General features: G+C 44.3%; 1 protein-coding gene and 1 long non-coding RNA gene across 5 annotated transcripts in view; one reads left to right on the forward strand and one right to left on the reverse strand.

Moving 5' to 3' along the window:
- Positions 1–184: 184 nt before the first annotated feature.
- FAM222B (family with sequence similarity 222 member B) overlaps positions 185–23,915 on the forward strand; it is a 36,283-nt gene continuing 12,552 nt past the window's right edge. The window contains exon 1 of one of the 4 annotated variants that reach the window (XM_038158055.1): positions 185–11,367. In XM_038158055.1, the coding sequence (XP_038013983.1) occupies positions 11,361–11,367 (7 nt within the window). In that variant the 5' untranslated portion in view covers positions 185–11,360. The remainder of the gene's footprint in view (positions 11,368–23,915) is intronic. The other 3 variants (XM_038158056.1, XM_038158054.1, XM_038158053.1) reach the window with 3 other exon arrangements.
- The window catches only part of LOC119709818, a 28,847-nt gene continuing 8,316 nt past the window's right edge, over positions 3,385–23,915 (reverse strand). The window contains exon 2 of the long non-coding RNA XR_005259426.1: positions 3,385–22,778. This is a non-coding gene — a long non-coding RNA (uncharacterized LOC119709818). The remainder of the gene's footprint in view (positions 22,779–23,915) is intronic.

Below are 23,915 nucleotides of genomic sequence, written 5' to 3' on the forward strand. Positions count from 1 at the left end.
GTCCCGCCGTGTCCCCATCCCCGCTGTTCTCTGCACTACCCCCTGTTACCGGCAGGGGGCGGCGCGGCGCTGCCCCCCCCATTCCCCCCTTCCCCTCCCTCGCTCCCGTGGCCGCGGGGCCGCGCGTGCGCGGGGCGGGGCGGGCGGCGCGCGGGCCGCGCGTGCGCGGGGGCGGCTGCGCAGCCAGCACGGCCGGGGCGGGCGGCGGCGGCGGCGGCGGGGCCGGGCGGGCACAGCGGCGGCGGCGCCATGAGGCCCGGGCAGGGGCACCGAGAGTAAGTGCGGCGCGCGGCGGGAGCGAGGGCGCGGCCCCACCGTCACCTCCTCCTCCTCACCATCATCATCATCCTCCTGGTCCCGCTCGCCGCGCGGCGGGACCGCCGCGGTTCATACCCCCCCCACACACCATTGTCCTTCCCGGGTGTCCCCTCCCCCCGCCCGCTGAGGCGGCCCCGGGGTGCCGACCCGCCCCCTGTCGCGATAGCCGCCGCCTGTCGCGACAGTCGCTCCCACCCCGCCTCGCCGGGGTCTCCCCCGCTCAGCGCGGAGCCCCCCGGGAGCCCCGGCGGCCTCGGTGCCCGTCCCCGGGTACCGCGCTCACGGCCCGGATCGCGATAGTGCGTCAGCCATCGCGACAGAAGTGCCGTCAGGGGGAAGGGGGGACTGCGGTCGCAGTGCGAGCACATCCTTTGTGTGATTCTTGCCCAAGAAAAGTGTCTTTTTGCGAGAGGCTCGCAGGATGGTTTGGGCTGGAAGGGACCTCAAAGCCCATCTTTGCCACGGGCAGGGAGCGGGTATCGCCAATAAATCATCCGTCGTTTTTATTCCCCACCAACCAATTTTCAAGTGTCTGAAGAAGAAGAAGAAGAAAACTGCAGAGCTGGACTCCAGTTCTCAGTGCACTCGTGCAGCAAAGTACTGAGGTGGTTTTGGTTCTGCAGCGTGTGAACCACCCCGACCAACACCTTCGAGGGCTCACAGACATCTCTCACCCTCCCCTGGTAGCACTAGGTACAAGTTTAGGATAAATCACAGATGCAGGTTGATTAGTTCAACCAGAATTTGTTCTGCTCACTTCTTCCTACAGTCCTTTATTTTCCCCATGTCACATTCTCAAGAAAATACAAGTCTTTCTGGAAAACTTTTCTGCAGCAATACTTTTTTTCCTCCTTATTGCACAAACCCGGTTCTTTGTTGCTCCGGTCGCTGCAGGAGAGGAGGGAGCTGGGAGCTCTCAGGAGATAAGGTTGGGTTCCTAAGTGATGTCATTTGTGCTGGAGCAACGGTGGTGACTTTGTGATGGAATAAATCCTCCTGGACGTGCTGGGGCTTTGTGATTTGTGTGTGTGTGCACTGTGGAAACTTGGTCTGATTCAGCAGCCGGCTGAGAAAATTCTGTGCTGCACAAGCAGTGAGGGAATAGAGTGATGAGAGTTGCATTTTCCTTTCAGCCTATTTGTTTCTGATCAGGGCTTTTTAAGAATTTGAACTTGTTGGAGTCTGTTCATTTCAGTGGGTGCACAAAGCAGCGGGGAAAGATGCTGTTCAAGGGTCTTACAGGTACTGGAGGTGGAGAGAGCAGAGTTTTGCAGCCAGCAGCAGAGTGAAGATTCAGGGAAAGCTTTTAGGTGGGTCTGGTGTCCTGTGAAGCCAGTCCAGAGGGTCTGGAAACTTGGAGAGGAAAAGCAGTGATAACAGAAGGCAGACTTAAAGCAAATGCATTCACTATTAATTTTCAGCAGAGGAATGTTTGGATCAAGAGCGAGTAAGAGTCAGAGGGTAAGGTTTGCAATTAACACAGAATCTAAGCTTTCATGGAGAAATGCTTCCATAAAAGAAAGGCTGTTTGTTTTCCAAATGATATTTACCCTGGGTAGAATTTCTGAGGTGGAGAAATGAGAATTGCCCCTTGTCTGGGGGAGCACAGGTCGAGCAGGAGCTGGAAGAGGAGTTGATGAATTGGCTGTAATTCGCAGGCATCGCTTCAAATATTTTCAATATTTCTCAACTATTTTAAGAAGCTGTATTGAATTCCAGCCCAACCAGCCTGATAGTCTGGAGAGAGGAAGGATGAGTATTGCTGGAGCAAGAATTAAGCAAAAATAGATAAATCTGACATAATGGATGACAAGGGAAAGCTGATTGCTGAAAGATGCTGGCATGCTCTGGTTTTGCATGCTTGGCATATATTCTGTTGTGTTACATGGCTTTTGAAGTGTAAAAAAAAAAAGAAAGAAATCTCATTTTGTGCTGAGATAAAAGAAAAAGCAGGTGCTTAAATTCTGTTAAGGATCAGCTTTGATACTGACATGAAGTAGTGACCTTGCTTGCATTCACCCCCCGTCATTTTGTGAACTTCTCAATTGAATAAATAATTCACTTAGCACCAAATAAATGCCATTTAATAAGATGGTATTTTTGATCCCCCTTTCACTTCACATTGCAAACAGTTTCACACTTTTTCAGCTTGAGCACAGCCTGGGGTGCTATTTCTGTTAATAACATTAAAAATATGTTGGAGAATGTCCACATAGTATTGTTTTTTCTCCAAATGTGAAATTAAGGAGCCGTTGTGTTCTCTGCAGCTTGGATATTTGCCTTCATTTAAGCCTTATTTGTATTTGTTTCAAGTTGTCCTCTGACAGATAAGCTTTTGTGTCTGTGCTTGCTTCTGGGAACTGTTGCCAGATCAAGAGAAGTAAGGATTTTTGTCAAGGACTGAAGTATCTATCTGTATTTCCCAGAAGCTCAGACAATGTTCAGGAGCCTCAGCTTGTGTCCTCTGCTGCACTTGCTGAAATGCCTGGATGTGGGATAGAGACTTTTATCAGTGCTTCCAGTGCAATATTTTACTTTTTCACATTGGTTTGTCCATTCATTTTTTACTCTTCTTCATTTTTGACCGTGACGTGTTACTGGCCAGCACACGGAGGTGGGGAGAGGAGGAAATAGAAAGTTTTGCCCTGGCTGGCCTCACCCTAAAAGGCTCCATCACCAAAACATTTTATAGCCTGTATATTCCTGGCTCATCTTCGGTGAGGCAACAGTGAGATGAGAGTCACAGATTTATGAAGTGACTGGCAGCATTCTGGGATTTATGGGGTTGCTAAATACACCACCCAGAACGTAGCCACAGCCTGATTTGTTTGAGTTCTTTAACAGGTGATCAGCACTTTTAAATAATTGCTTTAAGAACATGCAGTTCACTGAAATGCTACACCCAGCAGGTGAGTAACAGGTCACTCTGTTGTGTAGTAGTGTACTCACTCTTCAGAGGCTGGTTTTGGGGTAAGATGCCCCTGAGGAGGAGTAAAGGTTTCACAATTTTCTGCATCTGTAATGAGTCTATCACCCCACCCTTTCCAATTGTCAGCGTTTGAGATGTTTAAACAATTTAAAACGTTCTCAAACTAGGAAGTGAAGTGAGTAATTGAATCTTTTATTCCTTGTGTGGTATGCCACATTCCCATTTTCCCATTGTATTTTGTGACTCGTGTTGAAATCTTTACCACACAGATCTTGGAGCAATTTTTTTATTTTAATTGCAGATCGTTACTTTGACTGTGAATGCTAAAATGAGTTTGTCACATTATTAATCTTTCTACTTTCAAAAAATAAAATGCTTTCCAAATACTGCTTGAGGAACAGAGCTCCTGAACAGGCATTCTGCTGGCTGACATCCAGAAAAGTTGTTCTGAACTTTACCCAAAGATATTTTTCCAAGGGGTTGTAATCTTTCAAAAGCTGATTTTACTTCCATAGCTTGGCCTACACCAGGAGCTGACAGAGACCTCTGTGTTCATCTACTGCTGGTTCCTGTGTTTTTAGTAATTTGATTTAAATGAACACTTAAAAAGCCAGCAGCTGTAGCTTGTGGCTGATCCAACCTCACAGATCCTGTAGGTCCCTTTTCCTTATTTCAGCACATTCTGTCTGGGTGTCTCTCCACACCTCCCCACTCATTTTGTATTTGTTCTGCGTTTGCTATAATTATTCCCCCAATGTGCTTCAGAATTATTCTTCATTTATGTATTCCCATTGCTTAACTTGTTTTTGCTGTGTGTGAAGATTAGTCCAAGTTTCCAGGGTTTGTGAGGAAAATGGTGATATTTCATTCTTGGAATAATTTCTCAGGAATGCAGTTTGGCTGCAGTGTGGATTTGATGGGGGATAATGGGGGTGTAACACTCGGGGATGAAAACTGGGAAAGATTTCTCATGTGAGTTCCCAAGTCCCGTGCAGGGATTCTGGAGTGCCTGGAATGTGTGGAGCACTGGGTTGTTGATTTATTTAGAGATAACCGAACTGTTCCAGGCTTTTAAGTGGATGCATTGATGGGTGTACTAGGGGGAAATGTTTTAGAAAACAGGTTCTCTGTAAAAGCAGAGACAAACCTTTAAGTACAATTCTGCTGAACTGGGTGGCAGATCCTGCCTGCAGCAGGTGTGGGTCCTGTAGGATCTCTGGTGGGCAACGAGTGCTAACATTTAATTTCTTACCGTGTCTGTAGTAAAGGTGATGTAGAAAAGGTGAACCATGAAAGTGCAGCTGTTTTTAGTTTTAAAGGGAAAAAAAAGCAGTCAGAAAATGATCTACTAAGTGATACATTGCTGACGTCTGTAGTGCAGCCAACCCAATTAAGGTGCCATATATTGTTTCCAGCAGGATTCTGATTGTTTCTAATTTGGGAACCACACAAGAGCAATGGAAATAGGTGAAACGCTGTGCTCTGCTCTTCAGAGTGATCTAGCATCCAGTTTCTCTGTAATTTCCCTCCTCATACTGGGACAATCTCCCTGGCCAGCCTGAGGTGGGAGCCAGACATGCAAAAAAAAACCCCCAAAAAACCAAAAACCTCTTGCATGTTTTTGTTGGTAAAATATCCCATAAGTCATTGTTGAGCGCTGTGGATTATTTTCTCATTTCCTGGCCCCAGCATATCCTTTGCTGTATCCTGCTGTCCCTCTCCTTGCCTTCACGTTGTTAAACTTGGAGTGTGCATGTTGGAGGATGTGTGTCTCACAGTCCTGCCCTTTCCTGTGCCTGTCCCTTGCCACTCATTTTGTTCCTCTCTGTAGAGAGTTGCTGCTTGAATACACTTGGAAAAATACTGTAAGGTGACTGTCCTGAACCAATACCACAAATATCTATGTATATATGTATAGATCTAGTTTAAATTCTGTTGGAAGGAAATCTTTGTATGAACCTTTTTCAAAAAATTATGCAGATGCTCCCACTCTCCGAGTAAACTTCCTCCTCTGCTTATCTTATTTTAAACCTGGAATGAAAAACAGCTTGTCTTCTTAACATCTGGAAAGGGGAGCCCTTCATGCCTGCTTTATATTCTTTTATCCAGCATTGTTCTTTTTTCATCCTTCTGTTCTGGCACTGGTTTTCTTCATTTGCTGTCTTCTAAGCTGGAGGAATGTCATGTGCTTTGGCTTTGTTGTGGACAGGGAAAATTAGGGATTTGCTTGCCCTTCACTTCCAGCTCATCAGTGTGTTCTGATTCTGGGCTGGTTTTTGTTTTCTTCAGCTACAGCAAAGCCCTCAGCTTTTGCCTGGAATGGTAGGTGTGTTCCTGGAGCTGGTAATTCGTGCATCCCTTGACTTTAAATTGTTCACAGCTCTGCTGAGCGTTTGTGAATGAGCGTGGAGGAAAATCAATATATGAAAAAGCCAGAGTAGGGGAGGGAAAACAGCTCTTCCAGCACCTTTTCCTGGTCACACCATTGCCTGATTTAGTTTTTGTGTCTGTGAACTCTTTAGTGTTTAAATTTAGAAATGGATTGTTTTGGAACAAGTCGCTTTTAAGATCGTTTCCAGGAGATTTGTGTGTAATTTAATCCCATTCAGGTTTGCTGCTCTCTGATCTGCTTGTTCTGCAAGACTTCAGGTTCTCCATTTCCCTGTGCCTCTCCCACTATGTTCTACAAATCTGTTGGGGTTTTTTTCCAGTCAAAACTGCAGCAGCATTTATGAATCCTTTTATACCTTTTCTATTCCCTGTTTCTATTCATTGACAAAGTAGTATTTCCTACAATAACCTGGAGGTTTAAAAAATGTAACTTCAGTGTCTCTGAAGGATCTCATTAGTGATTATTATTCAAATACTCTAGAAATTGAATGTGTGTACTTTAAAACTTAGTCTGAATAATATATTTAGTACTTCTGCTGTATATTCTCTTATGTTTACTATTAATTTCCAACACTGCTTAGTTTAGTATTTCAGGGCATCTTTTTACTTAGGGCTTATCAATGAGTGAAGTTGCTGATGAAGAACAAAAGAAAAAATTCTTCTCAGAATGTGACAGTCCAACATAACATCTCAACCACTTGAATTTGAGACTGGAAAGAATTAAGATTTTTCCATACTTCCATCTAGTGTGCATGAGGGAAATTGCATCCATGGCTAAAATCCCAGCCATTCTGCTAGCAGTTCCACTTGGGCAAGGATCATCATCAGGTCTTTGTTAAGCAGTTACTGCTGATGAACTGACAGGTTTGAGATTAGAGTGTTTATGTGGTGGTACCTTTGTGATGTCCATAAAATGGTGATGTGTGAAGTTTGAGAAAAATCACCTTTCACCGTGTGGTGTTCGTGCTCTCCTTCCCTGTGTTCTGCTCTATTTACTTGTCACTCCGTGCTAGGATTTCAGCTGCTTGATTTATGAATTATTGCTATTGAAATAAAATTAAAGTGGCTGTTCAGTTATTTAAGAGCCAATTAAATCTGATTTTATTCTGATGTAACATTTCCAATGAAAGGGCATAAAATGCAGTCTGTGGGGGAAAGTTAGATCTAAAAATGGTTAGTGTTTATTTTTTATAATCTGTCCTTTCAACAGCTTGACTTGGCAAATAAAATCCTTTGCAATCTCACAGCAGTGACTGCAGATGTTAGAAGTTGCTGTGTATTAGAAAATAAAACAGGTTTGGTGCTTTCAGTGATCCTGTATAAACCTTTAGCTGTGGCTGCTGGTTGGAGAATGTATCCAGCCAGGGGAGAGGAATTTGCAAAGCTTTTGGAGAATATAATTTATTTACCAGCCTTTGGTGACTTTGAAAGGTAGAAACAAAGGGTCTTTTGGGACAAACCTTTCTCAAATCATGGGCTGGGCTGTCCTGAGGGATCAATGTTAGAATTAGTTGAGTTTCCAGTATCAGATTGTGCTAATTACTGCGAGGTCCCTGCTCACAGGGGACACTCAGGACGAGATGCTTTGAGAAGTGCAGCCCAAGAACCTCATTCATGCACGGACAGAGATGGGTCACAAGTGTTGTATTGGGGAGCCAAATTCACTCTTCAAAATCTGCTGTGCATGGACATACTAAAAAATTCAAGTCACCAGAAAATATCCTGCCAAGACTTGTAGTCCTGAATTTAAACAGCAATAAATACAGCAAGTGGAGAATGAGCAGGTACTTTTCATTACGTGTGGCAATTAAAATGTGTCTCTTGGTAGTGGTGTTTCATACCAGGAGAAATGACAGTGCAAATCCCAGTTTTATTCTGACAATTTCACACTGTATGTGGTATCTTCTGTGGGCATGGAGGGTGCTGGCGGAGCCTGTTTCAATATGAAGAGCCTGGTTTGCCTTTTTTTTTTTTTTTATTAAAAATAAATCATATTGATGTGGATGTAATTTTATTTGTGACTAGACAAGCCTGCACTAGCCAGCTCTCAGGTTTGTGGCGTCTGTCTCCAGCAAGATCATAGATACAGAGAAAATGATTTATTTTAGTATCCAGTGCTTAGATAAAACTCTGGTTTTGTGCAGATGGCACTGAAAGGATAACACGTAGCTCGGACAAATTTATATAAACCACCATCTATTTCTACTGGAATCCAAATCTTCTGTACATCAGTAATATTGAGGTTTATATTTCTGTGACCTGGTTTTTTTTTGGTGTATATTAATTATTTGCTGAGTGTAGAGGTTGGTGGGGATGGTGTACTCTAGTCTGGCTGCTCTGTGCATCTGGAGGATTCTTCCTGGCGCTCTGCAGAGCTGTTGGGAATTGTCTGGTTGGTCTTGGAGAATGCTTTGGGGTTTTGGAATGGAAAGCATGTCGGAGTGTGAGGGTGCTCAGCTTTTTGGAGAGGGTTGGAGATGGCACAGGTGTTTGGGAGGGACCTGCTCCTCCCTCAAAGGCTTTTATAAAACACTTTAGTAGAGCACAATCAAATTCTGATAGCGGCACTAATTCTAAATAAGTGTTTGCTAAACAACGTTAATGGATTTAAAATGTTTTTAGGAATAGTTATTAGTCCTTCAGTCTCGTATGGTGAAGGGAGTTTTGTCTCGATGGGGGGCTGCCATTTTAATGCTTCCTGGCAGGAGGCCTATTTTGATCATGCAAATTAGGTTGGAAAAAGTAGGCTAAGCCATTAAAAAGTAGGAGAGATCACGAAATTTTAAATTTTTAAGGTGACTATTTTTCTAATTATTAACATTTTTGTTATCATCGTTCACATATGTCACTTCATTTCCCTTAATTCTTGTCCTCATCCCTTAACTCTGACAGCCTCAGTGCTGGTTGCTCTTGCATCCACCACTCCAAATGGAAGCCTCAATCCACTGGCTATTTTATTCCCAGCAAGGTGCTTGGAAATATTGCCACGTGGTGTGTTTTGTTGTATAATTAGAAATGCAGATACAGTCTTTTTACTTGCACCATGGTTAATTTTTTCCTATTCCGTTAACATTAATAGGGACTGAAGGTTAAGCTTACGTCAACTCTGGATATTTGCAGGGTTCTTGTTGGCAGGGGAATTCATTCTGGGAAGTGGGAAAGGGGCACATGGGTGAGATTTGGAGGCAGTGTCCAGAGAAGGCTGGATCTCAGGTGGGAAGACACCAAGGTTTTCACCAGGATCTCATCAGCGTTTCATCTTCCCCACCAGTTTCTGGACAGGAGGACGGAGTGACACAGCACTGATGGAACCCAGGGTCCCTCTGGGGGCGTGGGGAAGAGTCCCCTGTTCCCTCCAGGAGCCACATGGATCCTGCAGGAGCTCTGCTGCCCATCCCTCACATCCTGCTCCTCTGGGCAACGAGTGCGTCAGCAAAAGAACTGCCTTGGTGCCCATAGGCTTGCAAGCTTCATTTAATCCTATTAATTTTTAATAGAAAATTAATATTAAGCCAGAATACTTCGAACATGGCTTTGCCTGTGCTCAGAAAGACCCTCAGCTCATGTTTGCTTTGGAGTGTTGGATCCTGCAGGAACGAGACCCTCCTGGAACAATTTGGGGCTAGGAGCAGAGGGACGCTGTCACCTTCAGCAATTACGGTAGCAGTGCCATGTTCCACCTCAGTGATCACAAATGTTGGTTGGATTTCAAATCTCTCTCCCTAGAAGGGGTGTTGGGTGTGCCATGCATGGATAATCTGAGAGGAACTGGGCATCTCCAGCTAAAAATGTGCAACAAATGTATTTGTGTCAATTAGCGCTGCGCTGACCCGACTGGAGCCTGGTGGAAAATGCCAACAGTTGGATATCAATTTTACAAGGACTTCAGTAAATGCTAATCTGTGCAATTTAGGGGTGATGTTGTGAAAAAAAAAAAAAAAAAAAGCATATTTTTAATTGCCCTTTTCAGCTTTGCTACAGTTGATGTTCTGCAGCCTCCAGAACAGTAAACTCGAAACAGGAAGGTCGGCTCTTGGAGCTGATGGTATCTTTGTCCTTAAGAGAGATTCTGGGAAAGTAAGCTGCATTCCTTAGCTCTTGCAACCCTTTTTAATTGTTTTTTCTCACAACCTTAGCCTGATCTTATCACCCAAGTAATTGTTGCATCATATTTGCTTTATTGTCCCTGCTGGGATGCCAGATAATTGCTTTATACCTTTTAATGGAAAGTGTTTGGGAAGCCTGTTACCTCTGGGAAGTAGATGAGCGGTGCTGCAACTACTGCAACAGTTGCATTTATCCCATTTTTCAGAAGCTGGATGGGAATCCAGCAGGAAAAGGCTTGGATGGCTGGCACCTTCTCTAGAATTGAGTAGCAGCCATAAAGTTACTTGGTGTTTTAAACCCCATCATAAAAGTAAAGCTGCCAGCTCTGCTGTGCCTTGTGTTTGGGTATATCTTATCTGCGGGAATATTCAGCCAGACTTTCCCTTATGAAGTAGTATTGTAGGGTATTAATTATTCATAGTCAGTTTAATTCTTCTTTCTTGCATATTTAATTGTAATAGCATGCTGTATGTCACAGTGATTTCCCAGAAGAACTGTACACCAAAGGCAAACCATCCAGGTATATAGTCTTAAATACGTCCGTGCTAATCTTTGTTGTTTAATTTTGGAGCAGAATGGGATATTATCAGATGTTTCTTGCATGGAAACAATTATGCAAAATCATGATTTCGCTTCATCTTTTCAGCTGAAATTTTCGGGCTGAAATAGCTGGTTTGATTTCCACTGATGACGTTTGCGTTGTCTTGCTTATTTTATGAGGAAAAAATGCTTAATGGGAGGGAGGACGTGACTTTTGTTTTCTTCTCTGCAGCAGGGGAGCCTTTATCAAAGACTTTGGAAGTGTCAATCGATTCCTTGCAGAAGATGAAGGAAGGGAATAAGATTTTTATTGAGTTTTTTTCAGTGATCAGAATAGCAATGCCAAATGCTTGTGTGATTAAGATTTTTTTCAACATTTTTTTTAATGGCTGCGATGGGCTCTTAGTGCTTGATGTGAGAAAATATTGGAGGCACAGGAACTGCAAATGCATTCACAATTTGATTTGCATTACCCTCCTTCCAGAGCCGTTTCTCGCTTGTAAGACACTTGGTAAAGCTGAATCCCTCGTGTTTGGAGAGCAGGATTGTTCTCGGAGATTTACCGTAGGAGTTTAAACTTCTGAAAAATCTGTTTACAATGTGTCTGAACTGGAGCACAGAGGACACAGTAGAGACTGTTATCTGTTTACTGCTCAGATAAGGAGGTGGAATAGATTGCTGGCCTGTTTCTGAACTCTGCTTAATGAATGGTTGCTAGGCAAATTGCATCTCAATCAGCTTAATCCTCAAGATGTCATTTACAGGTCTGCTCTTTGTGAGGGCCAGAACCGTGCGCTTTCAAACTGCACAGGCCAGAAATTGCTAGCAAAGCAGCTTAGAATAGCTTGTTCAAAAATTCAGTGTACATGTGCTGCTGAGCTGCCCAATTTAAAGTGCCTGTTGTCGCAGGGCCGTCACTGCCTGGCCATGCGCGAGATGAGGCGTGCGGTGATAGACAGGAGGCAGCAGCATCCTTAGCACCGTTTCTGGATCAGCACAGCCCACACCACCACGTTTTGGCACTGGATTAACGTGAAAGAAAGCGTTTCTAAATGGGGACCGCACTGCTGACGTGATGAAAGGTATTTCTGCTTTGGCTGAGTTCGCTCGGAGCCGGGTGCGATGTTGGGGTGCATACGTGGGACACGGTTAACAGGTGGGAATGGGAGGTGGTGCCACCTGGCACGGGACAGGGAGCTGGGGCTGGCCTTGGTGACAGAGCTGTGTTCAGGAGAGGGCACAGGCCGGTTGTGTGAAAGCTCCACGCTGCCTCTGGAACGTTGGACTTTCTCCTGCGGCGTCAGGCGCGAGCCAATTAATCGCATATGCTGGCATGTGGGATGCCCACATACATTAGGCTCATGGTTTAGTCCAAAGGAAAAAGTTTCCTAATATAGTTAAGCTTTAACAGTCCCTTTGTAAAGAAAGATAACAAGATACTGGTTTTATTGGTTTCTCATGACAGCGATTAATCTTGTTGCAGGCAGTGCATTGTTCTTTGCATGGCTACACCTTCCTTTCCTTTGAAATACATCCTCTGAGTGCTGTGTGTCGTGACACCAAGCACTCTAAAGGCAAACTGGAAATGGCTGGACTTGTTGAATAAAAAAGGCATTTTGCAACTGTTCATGGTCACCTTGTGCTGATAGGAAATGTCCTTCGCATGACACAGTTATTCAAAATACAGGTGTGAGTGCACTGAGTGAACTTTGCAGTATGCTTGCATAGTTGGGATGTGTGCAGCTTTTGTGTTATTCAAAAATACGGGGTTGTTTTTTTAGGAAAAGATGGCATTAAAGCATTGAGAGCCTCTCCAAATAAAACATAAATAAAATATTCCACCTCAGTCACAGGCAAAATGACAGTGGTGCTTGCATCTTTACGCTGTGGATGGGAAGAGGGCTGTCGAACAGAAGACTTTGTGATCAGAGAGTGCTTTTCATGCAAATGAAGATTTTATTACGTGCTGCTGAATCAGGGGCTTGTGTAGCGAGAACAGCACAGAAGTGATAAGATCACTTTGTCATAGCTTGAAATTTTGCCCAGCGTGTCTTTCAGATTGCTGAAACGAGCAAGAAACACTCTTATTAAGGGCACAGCAGTAACTGATACAATGTTTAGGGGGTAGGGCTGTTGTTTCTTGGTAGGGTCTGTCTGCAGGGTTCTGCCACATGTCCACAGCCCTGATGGCAGAGCAAGGAGGAACTGCAACCTGTAGGTCACCCTGTGCAGCAGCAAAGTCCTAAAAGCTCCTGTTCCTGATGGGATCCCTGTTCTGCTCTGAGTGAATGGGTACGGAATCTCCTCTCTGCTGCAAGCCAGGAGCTGTTAGCCAGGATCAGAGCATGGCTGTCCATCCTTTTGCCTGTGTTGCCTGTTCCCAGGTCGTGCAGGGGCTCTCTGCACCTGCCATGGGGGCCGTATTTTGCTGCAGAAGGCACCCATCCAGAACTGCCTCTGTTGGGTTTTCCTTTTGCATTTGTTAGCTAATATCATCTTCCCAATGTCCTTTCTCTCGTGGTTAGAACCGGTTTGGTTTAATGAGGGCTGTTGTTGCCAGCAGGGGAGTGGATATGTGTGGTGAACAGGCATCTCAGTCTTCCCCTGCAGATGGGGAGCGTTCAGCATCCTGACATGACCTTGGTGAAAGTTCTCTGGCGTGTTACTTTCCCTCTTTATTTATCTCCTTTCTGTGTAGCAGCTTTGCTTCCAGGGAAGTGTCTGAGCTATTGGAAATCTGTCCTCTCTTCTCTTCCCCTCTGCAGAGACATTGTCAGCGTAACACCCAAACTACTTAGATTGACGCCTGAAAATTCTGCTTTTGCACAATCAGGAGGCATTCAGTGAAAGTAGCAAGAGGAGAAGAAGTTTAAGATTTAGGACTGACATTTTTAGACACTTTTCAATCCATAATTTTGCACAGTCTTGATGAGGAAGGTCAGAGACTTCCTTCACATGTGATGCCCCTGTGTGTATGTGTTGAGCATCCAAGTGTACAGCACAGGGGAAAAACATTTTAACAGCCATCAGATTGCAGTGTGGAGTTGTTCATATTTCAGATTCTTATCTGAAGAGTCTAGGAGCAAAATCCAAGCCTGCATGTTCCTGGAGAGTTTCAGAGCAGTAGGATGGAACCTTTTGCCTGTTTTTCTCATGCAAATTGTGGTAAGGATTATTCAGTGTTTAAAATCTGGTTTATACTGGCTTCTGAATTTCATTTAAAATAAACATCTGGAGAGCTTTTTGATCTCCTGTGCAAGACTGTTGTCTGCCTGCCTCGTTAAAATGACTTCTGCTTAATTTTTAGTGAAAGGCAAAGACCTAGATGGTTTCAGCCCAGAGGCAATCTAAATGCTTCCCCTTCTGCAGTTAGAAATTTCCATGAGCAGATACTTAAAATCTGTTCTCTTAGGGAATGTGGCAGCCGTAGGTACTTGATTTTTCCACGCTGCAGTTTGGGATTTGCAGAGCTGCTACCTGTAGTGCCATTTGTACTTCTGCAGAGCCTCGTTCTCCTGGTGCCAAGCACACGCTGGAGCAGATGCTCCCTTCAAGAATTTTGGTCTTGTCCCTTTGCAGCTTGCAGTCCAAAGCCCTCCTTGGGAAGATTGCCACGGTGTGCTGCTGTCCCACAGTCAGAGCACTGGAACGGGGAGTCATCAGTGATTTATTCGAGTAGCTGTTACATTCAGAGTCTATTTCCTGTGATTTGACAGGAGCTCACTCCTCTGCTTTCACTGGAGACTGGAAGCCTGTGCCCATGGCGAGGGCTGGGTATGTGCTTCCAGTGGCTTTCTGGCTTTGAAACAGGTTCCTGTTGCTCTTTGCAGAGCCTGGAGCAGTGATCTGTGCAGGCAGTGTCTGCAGAGCTGGAGTGACTTTACCTCTTTGTTTTTTCTCCAAATTCATATCTGTATGAGATCAGCTGGTCCCGTATCGTGTGTGAAGTAGTTAAATGCTACCCTGCATCTAGAAGATGTGATTTTTTTCCCCCCTCCTTTCTAGTCTCTTTGATCAAATCAAATAAAAACGCAGTGCTTTCATTTCTAGTTTTATAGTTTCAAAGACAATCTCTTGACGTGCTCGAGCAGTCTGGACCTGAGTCCCTTTTTTCCTCAGTCCAAAGGCTCGCTGTGTCTTGTGCCTTTCTCTGTATCAGCAGTTGCAATCTGCATTAGCTTTTATCTGCATCAAAAGACAAATGGAAGAGAGCAGGACCCTGCAGGAATGGGAAACAGACTTACGTGTGCAATGGAAATATGTAATCCTTACGTTCAGCCTGCCACATGGAGTACAGACCAGTTCCTGTACTGGAAATCTCTAGCCTATACTCTCAGAAATGTGAGTTTAGGCTTTGAAGGCTGGTTAATCCCCTCCAGTGGTTAATACCGACATAAAATATTCTGTAATGTCAAACTTTTCCTCCTAAATGCTTCTTTTTCCTCTCTTTTTTCTTTTTTTTTTTTTCATATGTCAACTATACAAAGCAATGCTCAATTTGAGAAATTAGCATTCAAACATTCTGTAAGCACTTTATTTTTGTCTGCTTTGTGAGCAGCTGAACACATGTCCAGGCTGAAATACTCAGAGCTGCTGCTGCTGCTGCTTCCCGGCGCGCGCGTGCCGGGCATGGGAGAATTTGGAACTTTGTCCTCAAGAGGCACTCCTGATCCCCCATCCTGCAAAAGCACATCTGCACGAATCTCCCGCTCCGCTGCATCCCAGGAGGAAAGGATCCCAGTTAAGCCAGACTGAATCATAGCCAGGGAGATGAGTGCTCTGGTCGCTGTCATCCCCATCGAGATCCCAGCGGTGTCCGACGGCGCGCGGAATGTCGCGGCGCTCGCTCCTTTCTCTGAGTGGTGGTGCTTCAAGCAAAGTGTGTTACTTCTCTGCATTAAGGAGTCAGATTCAGCTGTTCAAAGCAAGTTGATAAATTGCTTTTCATTAAGTGTCTGAGCGCCAAGGGGTTTGGTGTGTGTTCCAAGGAAAAAATACATTAATTACAGCTTCTGTAGAGCATTTATCAATCACGTAGTTATAAACACTGCTAATGCAGTTAATTGGAGGTAGAAAAATTTACCTTTTTGAATTTGTTGACTGAAGCAATTCCGTGGCTGGAAAGACAAATTGGAAATTAAATCCTGGGGATACTTTTAGTGGGAGCTGCACAGTGGAGGTCAGGGCTGTTGGAGATGGGTTACCAGGAGCTCACCTTTGTGCAGGCAGCTTTGTGCTCTGTCTGCTGTTGAGGTGCAGGCTGCAGCAGCAGTGTTTGTTCTCTTCTCCTGCACAGCCACGTTGTGTTTGCCATGCAAAGGGATCTCTCTGCCTGTGGTACAGTTTCAGCTCCTTCTGTGTCCTGTCTGTACAATTTATTTATTGCTCTCTGTGTGTTGGGTTTTTTTTTTAAAAGGAGAAGGCAAGTGCAGAGGAGGAAAGATGCACAAAAGCAAACAAAAACATCCTATAGTCTGTAAAACTTTCTGTGAAAAAAGAAACATTTCATGAATATAAACTTCAGGTAAAGGTGGTGTGTTGGCAGCTGCTGAAGGAGTCAGGTGAGATTGTGCTGAAATGTTTTATCAGGTCTTCAGACAAAAACCTCTGGTGCTTGAAGGTTTTGAAGGCACCTTGCATGTTCATGTTGCTTTCCCTGTGGCTGTTTTGAACTGCCAGCTGTGCAAGTGGCCGTTTTTCATGCTTCTCAGGAAAGCAGTGAGAATAGCAGAGACTTGTTACAGTAGCTCACCACTAATTTATTTCTAGTCCTTTCTTCTGTGGAGTTGTTACGAGGTGGCCTTTGAGTTTCCTGGGAGATTGATAAGGACATTAGGTCTGTGTCAGGACAAGCCAGCAGGACACCAGCACCTCGTTGTGAAGCTTGACAGGAAAACACCACCCCGAGTGTCTGGTCCAGCTCTTTGGTATTCACCTGATGGCTTCTATTTTCTGTTTTTTACATGTATTGCAGCTTCTGTTTGAGGTTCTTAAAATGCTTTTCATCTTTGCAGCTGGCAGCACGGTATCTCCAACTACAGAAGGAGGTCTTATCTTGCCCTTACAAATGATAAGATGTGTATCCAAGAGCTGATGTGTTTGTGGTCCAGCTGGAAGCTCTGTCGCTGTGCAGAATCAGACAGAGATCTCCAGTTTTGGATCTTAAAAATGTATTTTTCACTGCTGGTTTTGTAAATGGGCTGTTAAAATTTCACCACGTGTGGGAATATAATTCAGTGTCCAGAGAGAGAAATACTAAACCAATCTGTCAGTGTGGTTGTACAGGTCAGAATGGTTCACGTGCATGAGCAATGCAAACCCAAATCCATCCTCCCTGTGAGCCCATGTTCACACACCACCAGCACACCTGGCCCAAAAGTGAGTCATTTCCTATTTTTATTCATTTACATACAGGTTCAGTTTTTCTTTTGTTATGAAGTATAATGCATTCTGCCTCATCTTATTTGCAAATATTTCTCATTTTCAAGTGGATCTATTTTTAAAACAGGACTCAAAACATATTTTTCAATAGCTAACAAATGTCTGCTCTGTTGTTTGTCTGTTGAATAGAGGTAAAATTTGTTCAAAGTTAGCTCTGTTTTTTTTTTTTTTTTAAATAATCAGCTTGGAATAAACAGGGAAAGATAGCTGCTTTCCTACCCAGGAACTGTCGTAATCTGTAACTTCTAACACTATCTTAGAAGGAAAAACTGTCTTCCTTCTGTCATGTGCAGCCACCAGGATTTCTGTAAGTCATGATTAAGTCTTTAAGTCAGGGCTTTTACAGAGTAAGTGTGGAGTGAGAAGAGATAATGAAAATGGTGATCTTTGTGAAGCAGCCACAGGAGAGGGAACTGTTTCATGTTTCCTTTCCCCTTTGCCTAGGCAGCTGTTTGCTGTACCTAAGAAAAACTTCCTTTTCAGGTCTGGGAAAGCAAGAAAGCCAAGAGGGAGGAATTCTGCCCAAGAGTGGCATGAGGAAGCTCACATTTCTTGTGTGTCCTGTGTGGTGAAGGAAAGCCCAGAATTATAGCCTCATGCTTCTTCCACACTTGGCACACGTAGGAAAGCTGCACATAACCCTGTTCCTGCTGAGGATGTTGAGGTTATAACTGCAGGCTGTCCCCTATGGGAAAGGGGTCAGTGTGTATTTTGGTTTCTTATCACTTGAAGGCAGAAGGAAGTTGCATAAAGGATGGAGAATGTCTGTTGGTGGGAATGCATGGTACCTCCACTGGGGTATGTGCGAGCAGCATCCTGCAGTTTGGTAGAGGCTGGGCTGTTCTGGGTTTCCTTTGGATGGAAGTCATCTCAGCCAACCTTAATTTTCCCTCGTGTGCACATGAGAACAGGCACGCTCGTGTCTGTAAGTCTTGTTCTGTATTTCAGAGCTGCTGTGATGTTGGAGATGCTGCTCAAGCATGTAGGAAGAAGTTGGGTTTAGTTTGCCCCGAGGATAATGGGTGCTTTGGAGGAAGGAATATTTGTTTGTGCCTGACAGTATCTTGTGGAGGAAAATGAGATCTTTTGTGAATGTTACGGTGGTGGGTAGGGAGTCTGTTTTGCATTTTGAAAATAAAAATGCAAGCCTGATATCCAGGGCAAGTTATTTTGATGACAATGCTGGCCTGTGCTCTTAGCTGCTGTGGTTCAGCTGTAGCATCTTTGCTCCCTCCCCAAATATCCATGGAGCCATATGCACCCATAAGATACATACCAGGCTGTGTCTTCATCCCCGTTTCCCACCAGCACAGCATGAAAAAATTGAAGTTGGCAGTTACCATATAAAAGGAGAAAGTTAATTAAAGGTCAGAGTGCTTTAGTGTAGTGAAAATTGAGAGGAGGCAGATACAAAGTTATTCAAATTGCTTTTGACTTCAGGCAGGTCGATTTTCCTATTTCTTGCATATGTTCCCATGGTAAAAGTAGTATCTCATCTGTCTCACAACTGACCACTAGTATTTGTGTTTCAAGCACAGCCAGAAATCCTCATTTGAAGCTTTGGCCAGGCCCTACAATTGTCCTGACTTGTCTTTTCTACATCTTTCCTTCACCTTAGGAGTGGCCTGCAACACCTGACAAGACCTACTTTACTCCTCTGTTGTCTGTCAGCTCCTGCCACGTTGCAGAATACAGAGTTAAATCTAAAAATACTCTTAAAAAGAGGTGAGGGCTTTGAGCAAAGTAAAGTAAGCCACTGATTTGGGTCATGAAAGGGAATCGATGTCACTGGTTCTTCGTTGCAGCTTTCTTCATCTGTGAAGTTCTGTTCTAAGCTGTGAAGATGGAGAGGAGCAGGGGTGAGGTGAGCAAGTGGTGCTCAGGACAGGGAAAGGTGATCTGTGTCCATTTGTCCTCAGGAGACTGCCCAGACTGTGACCTTGTAAGCCTGATGTGAGAAGTCAAGGTGGTGTTAAATACTTTGCAGTTTCATTTGTCTTCACAGTCTTCAGTGGTAGAAAACTGTCACCCACTGCTGTCCTTCAAACAAAGAGTGACCTGGCATCAGGTGATTAAATGCTTCATCCAAAATTATGTCAGGAACCTGTGGTGAGCCAAATACTTCCCTCCATCTCTCCTGTCATAGACTAGTCCATCATCAGGAGACCACTGTTCTAACATAAATATGGCCAAAAAAACCTGAAGCCAACTGTAAAAGGAGTCATGTGCAATTTTTGCCTGTGTCAGAGTGGTTATGTGGCTTCAGTAATGTTTGTTAAGTGCTTTGATATGCTTTGGTGAAGGACAGAGTGTTAATAATTAAAATTGTAAAGGAGTTCTGGAGTAGCATGGGGTTTGACAACCGCTTTCTGGTCTGTTAGTTAACAAAAATGCAAAATATAAATGGACGAATCAGCAGGAATTGAGTAGAATGCTCCCTTCCCCCAGCCACCTGCATGGGCTGAGCACAGAAAGCAGCTAATTGTCTGCTCTGCTGCAGAGATGAAAGAAGCTGGTCCTACAACAGGAAAGGCTATTGAACTGCATGAAGGTGGTAAATTATCAGCACTGAAAACCTTTTGAGTCGGTATCTTTACGTGCTCAAAAAGTACATTATTTGTACTGGTATTGACAGCGTTGGGGAGCTGATAAAAACAGCGTCTGGTGACGTGAATCTTGTGTTTCGGTGCCTGTAATTAAAAGGTCTATAAAATTGCAACTTGTTTTTTGAAACTCTGCACCATCGCCCTGTTTGGGTGTAGTTGAAGGGTGTGTTTGGTGAGGACAGGCCCTCATAATGGCTTTATCTTGGCCCAGCTAACGAGCTGTTTGCAGAACTGCTCTGATTTGCAGTGGGCAGACTGTAAAGCAGCCTCGTGTTTGTCCATTTTCCTGCTAGCAGTTCCATTTGCAGAGTGCAGGCAGGAGCAGGCTTCTTGCCAGCAACAGCTTCATTCAGATTAGGGCTTTAGTTCAATTATGTCCAATTAACTTTTATTGCAGATAGCAGTGATAATTACTTGCAAGTCAATTTTTTGGCTGTGGTTATCCCAAGGCTAAAGTCTGAGCTTGATGGATTTTAATAACTGAAGTGACGTATAGCTTTTCCTCTTTTTTTTCTTCTTCAGGCCTCAATTAGATGAAAGGTCAGAAGCTATGTAAAAATCCATCTTACAATTAAAGCCAACTGTTCTACTCCTTGGCAGATGCGTAGTACTGTGTTTTAAAATAATCTCTTGGGACGGACCTAAAAAAAGGCTTTTTAAACTCAAAGATCATAACCTTGAGCTGGCTGCTGCTTTATCCGAGGAGTGAATTTGATGGAGCTGGTGTCACACGTGGCAATACCTGAAGCTGAGAGCCGCCTCCTTGGCTTTTTTTAGTGCACTGCATCCTGTTCAAATTGCTCACCTAGAAGCCTTCAGTAGTAGCCCTTGGGCATGAGGAGTGTGATATGAGCAATATTCCATTTAAGTGCTGTTATCCCAAAGCTGTTTGCTTTTCTTCCCTGTTGGGCGTTGCCATCCCAGCTCGGAGAGAGCGGCAGAGCTGTGCTATGGCAGCATTTAAATTCTCCCTGCCTTCCCCACCGAACTCATTTTGTTGCCTGAGTAACATTATAAATGGAGGTCAGCCTGAAAGGTGACGTGGTTTACAAGCAAAATCATAGTTAATTAAATGGCAAGAAGCAAAAATTGATTTTGATCGAAACTGTTGCAAGGGCTCCACAAAAGGTCCACCTGAATGCAGAAAGCCAAAGGTCCTGTGCTGGCAGGTGCTGACAGTGCATTCCCTGTGCTACAAAAGGCGACTTTCTATTGTTCAGTTTCCTAGTTATTTATCCCCAAGTCCACTCGATGCTATTGTGATTTATTGCCATTTCAGAGGGCGACTCCTCTGCCCACTGTTTCGCAGTTTTCCATTTATAAAGCATTAAGAGGATGTGATACCAGCCGGTGATGAATACGGTGCTAGTTTGGTAATTTTCTTCCAGGAAACGCTAAGATTTATCTCTGGCTCTTCAGCAGTCCTGGGAAAGAGCCATTCTGGTAAGTGCCCAAAAATAAAGGGCACTTTTAGAGCTGGAAAAAGGCAGGAAGCCTGCAGGATGGGTCTAGACACTGTCAAGCAAAGCATGGCTGCCTGGAAGGAGTTGTATTGAATGCTGAGGTTGGAAGGAGGGTTCAATGTCTGCCGTTGACATGAACAAGTCTTTGAAACCCCTACATTTTAGGTTACTTTGGGAGAGGAAAAAGGAATTATTCTCCTTGGTGTTGAGCAGCCTGCCGGGGGGTAAATGAGACACTGAGTTTCCCTCGGAGCATGAAAATTGGCCCGGATTCAATTACGTTTCCTGGCAAGCTCTTGCAGACATTTGTAGGAAAGAAACTTCACAGCCCGGGTTAGTTTTTGTTGTTGCCTGCAGCATTGATGTGCTCTGAACTTGGCATGTGCTGCGTGCGCTCGGGGGGCTGCCGTAAATCCCGCCCGCGGCTCTGCAACTTCAGGGTGGGTATGGAACTTCATGGAACTGCCTTGTGGCTGAAGAGCAGGGCAGGAGCAAAGCCGAGCAGCCACGAGCCTTTAACAACCCTCACACGGAGGCTTTGGGGACCCCAGGGTGCTGGAAACTTGGAATAGTTTGGAGTTTTTTCTTTAGTGTGTGGGTGGATGCTCCCCGCTTCCTCCTGGCCTGGGGCTTTGTGAACAAGCCCACAGTTAATCGTGGAATTTCAAACATGTGTGTTTACTTTCAGGAACCTAACTTTAGACTTTACCAGCTTGCTTTCCTCTAAACCAGCTCAGTTTCCCATGTTTCAGTGGCCAGGGGTGGTTTGTGGGGAGTTGTTTCCTTCGTGTTCTCACCCTGTAAGGCTTCTCAGGAGCTTCAGAGGCTGGTGTCTCTAAAAACTTGGCAATAACTGTATATGTGGTCCATTTATGTGATGATAAAACTGTGTTAGAAATTTCCTAGTAGTTGCTTTACATCTAGATTTTACTCTAGGTTGTAAAAGTACCACCTGGTCTGAGAAGCACAGAGGCAATAAATACTAAATGTTGAATATATTTCAGAAAATGATAAATTTTTAAGTCAAGAAAGGCAATATTGTAGTAAGTTCTACTGGAACTGATTCCTAGCTCTGCAGGGGTGTCCCTGGGCAGGGATTCTTCCATCCTGGTGAGCCTTGTGGTGACAGGGGACACTGTGCTGCCTGGACCAAAAACCATCCTGATGTGCAAGTAAGGCTGAAGGTAATAGTCATTGTGAAGATGTGCCAATTACCCCCAAATCCCAAGCACTGCAAATCCCTCTTAAGCTTAACATGCTTTGATTTAATTATTAATAAATCTTAGGAGAAAAAAAATCCCTTCACATGTCTAAACCTGCTATTTTGTGGAGCATCCTGCAGTACGTGTGCTGTTAAGATTATATCCCGCAGCCAGATTAGATTAAAATCACTTCAAAGAGGGGTATTTATTTATTTATTCCTATCTAATGATTGTTTTTCTCTAGAGATATGCTTTATCTTTTTTTTATATATATTTTTTCAAGACAGAGCTTGTTGTGCTGCATTTGCCAGCGTACAGAATCTGTTCAAAATGCAATTTAAAAACTGAAGTTTTCATGGTTCACAGCCCTCCGTGGCTGGGTGCCACAGCCTACTGGTGAGATCACTCTCCAGTTTGCAGCTGACTGGTTTGGATGACAGTGTGGCTGACCCTGGTACAGTGCTAAACCCTCTCCATTCCAGTTCCCCCAGTAGCACAGCATTCATTCTTGGAGGGGCTGGAGCTTTGCAGGTGCTGCTGCCCACACAAGTCGCCCCCATGGAGCCAGATCTGCTGGTGAGAAGTCCTGATGTGCCAAGTTCAGTTCATCTCCAGCTCTGGACTAATTAGAAGGAATAAACCCAAGCAGGAGGGGCTGCTGGGCCCAGCTGCCAATCCTGAGACAGCCAGTGGTGCTCACCTCGATCCCAAATCCAGCCCATGCCAGGGATTTCAGTTCAGTTCAGCTGGTGTTGTGTTGAGTTGTCCATGCCAGCTCACACTGGGGAAGAGTCAGGTCAGAAAGTAGCAGTCAGGTGCTGAGTATCTCAAAGGGAATAAATGTTAATTAATTTCTAACTAGAAAAAAATAAATGGGGTGCTTGTCAAGATATTTCAAATGTGTTTGTTTTCAAATACTGAGGTCTCAATTATGAAAACTAGTATTGATTTCATAGAGAGGAAAAACCGAGGCAGGATTTTAATTATAATAAGAAATTCAGCAGTGGAGTTATGGTTAGCAGTTCTGTGCAAGTCTGAATTTCTTTTCCTGATGCTCAGCAGTGACCTAGATGTCACCAATTTGTTTACTGCAAATCAAGCTGAAAGAGCGATTTTAGGCTTCCACTTCAAATTGCCTCTTGCAAGTCCAGTATTTCCTTTAAAATTATTATTGCCACCCCAGTCTTTTATGAGCCTTTGGCATTACCTAAAACGATTATCTGCCTGCAGGAACAACTTGCCTTTATAGCTCTCTCTAAAACATTGCTCTCCATACTGGAGCTAAAGCTTCTGTAAATACATGTTTTGACCTTCAAGGAAGCACTGCTGTCATGTAGCAGGAGCCTGGCTATTCCGAGGTGAGTGCTGTGACCACTCCTAATCACTTGTTCTCTCTCCTAATGTGCCATTATCCTGTTTATTGCTGTGTGCACCTCGCTGGGGCACTTCAGCAAGAGGCTTTTCACAGTTCAGGCTCTAATGAGCGTTAATGATGGAGCAGGTGAGCAAACCCTCCCCTCATCTTGCTGCCAGAAATGCTGCTCCCTCAGTCAGAGCACGGCTGTGCTCTTTCAGGGCTGCACACAAACTTGCCATCAATTAAATAATGTTTTAGACACCGACCTCCTTTGGGCCTGCAGGGATGGGAAGTGAATCCTTGGTTGGTGTCAAACGTTACTGGAGTAAAAAGGTGGATGCTCAGATGAGTATGGGAATAGTGTGATCTGTTTTTCTGTCTACAGTGAAGGCTCTTAATTTTGTTTGTCTGCTTTTCAGTGAGAAATAGGTCTTGTTTGTGCCAGCCTTCTGAAGTTGATGAAATGAGGAAAAAAGGAAAATACAATTATTATTTTTTTCTTGCTGACTGTGGGTGTTTCTGTTGCTTACTCAGGTAAAGCTCTGACAACTCACAGTGGTT

Source organism: Motacilla alba, chromosome 19 (assembly GCF_015832195.1).
Source record: "Motacilla alba alba isolate MOTALB_02 chromosome 19, Motacilla_alba_V1.0_pri, whole genome shotgun sequence".
Classification (NCBI taxonomy): Eukaryota; Metazoa; Chordata; class Aves; order Passeriformes; family Motacillidae; genus Motacilla; species Motacilla alba.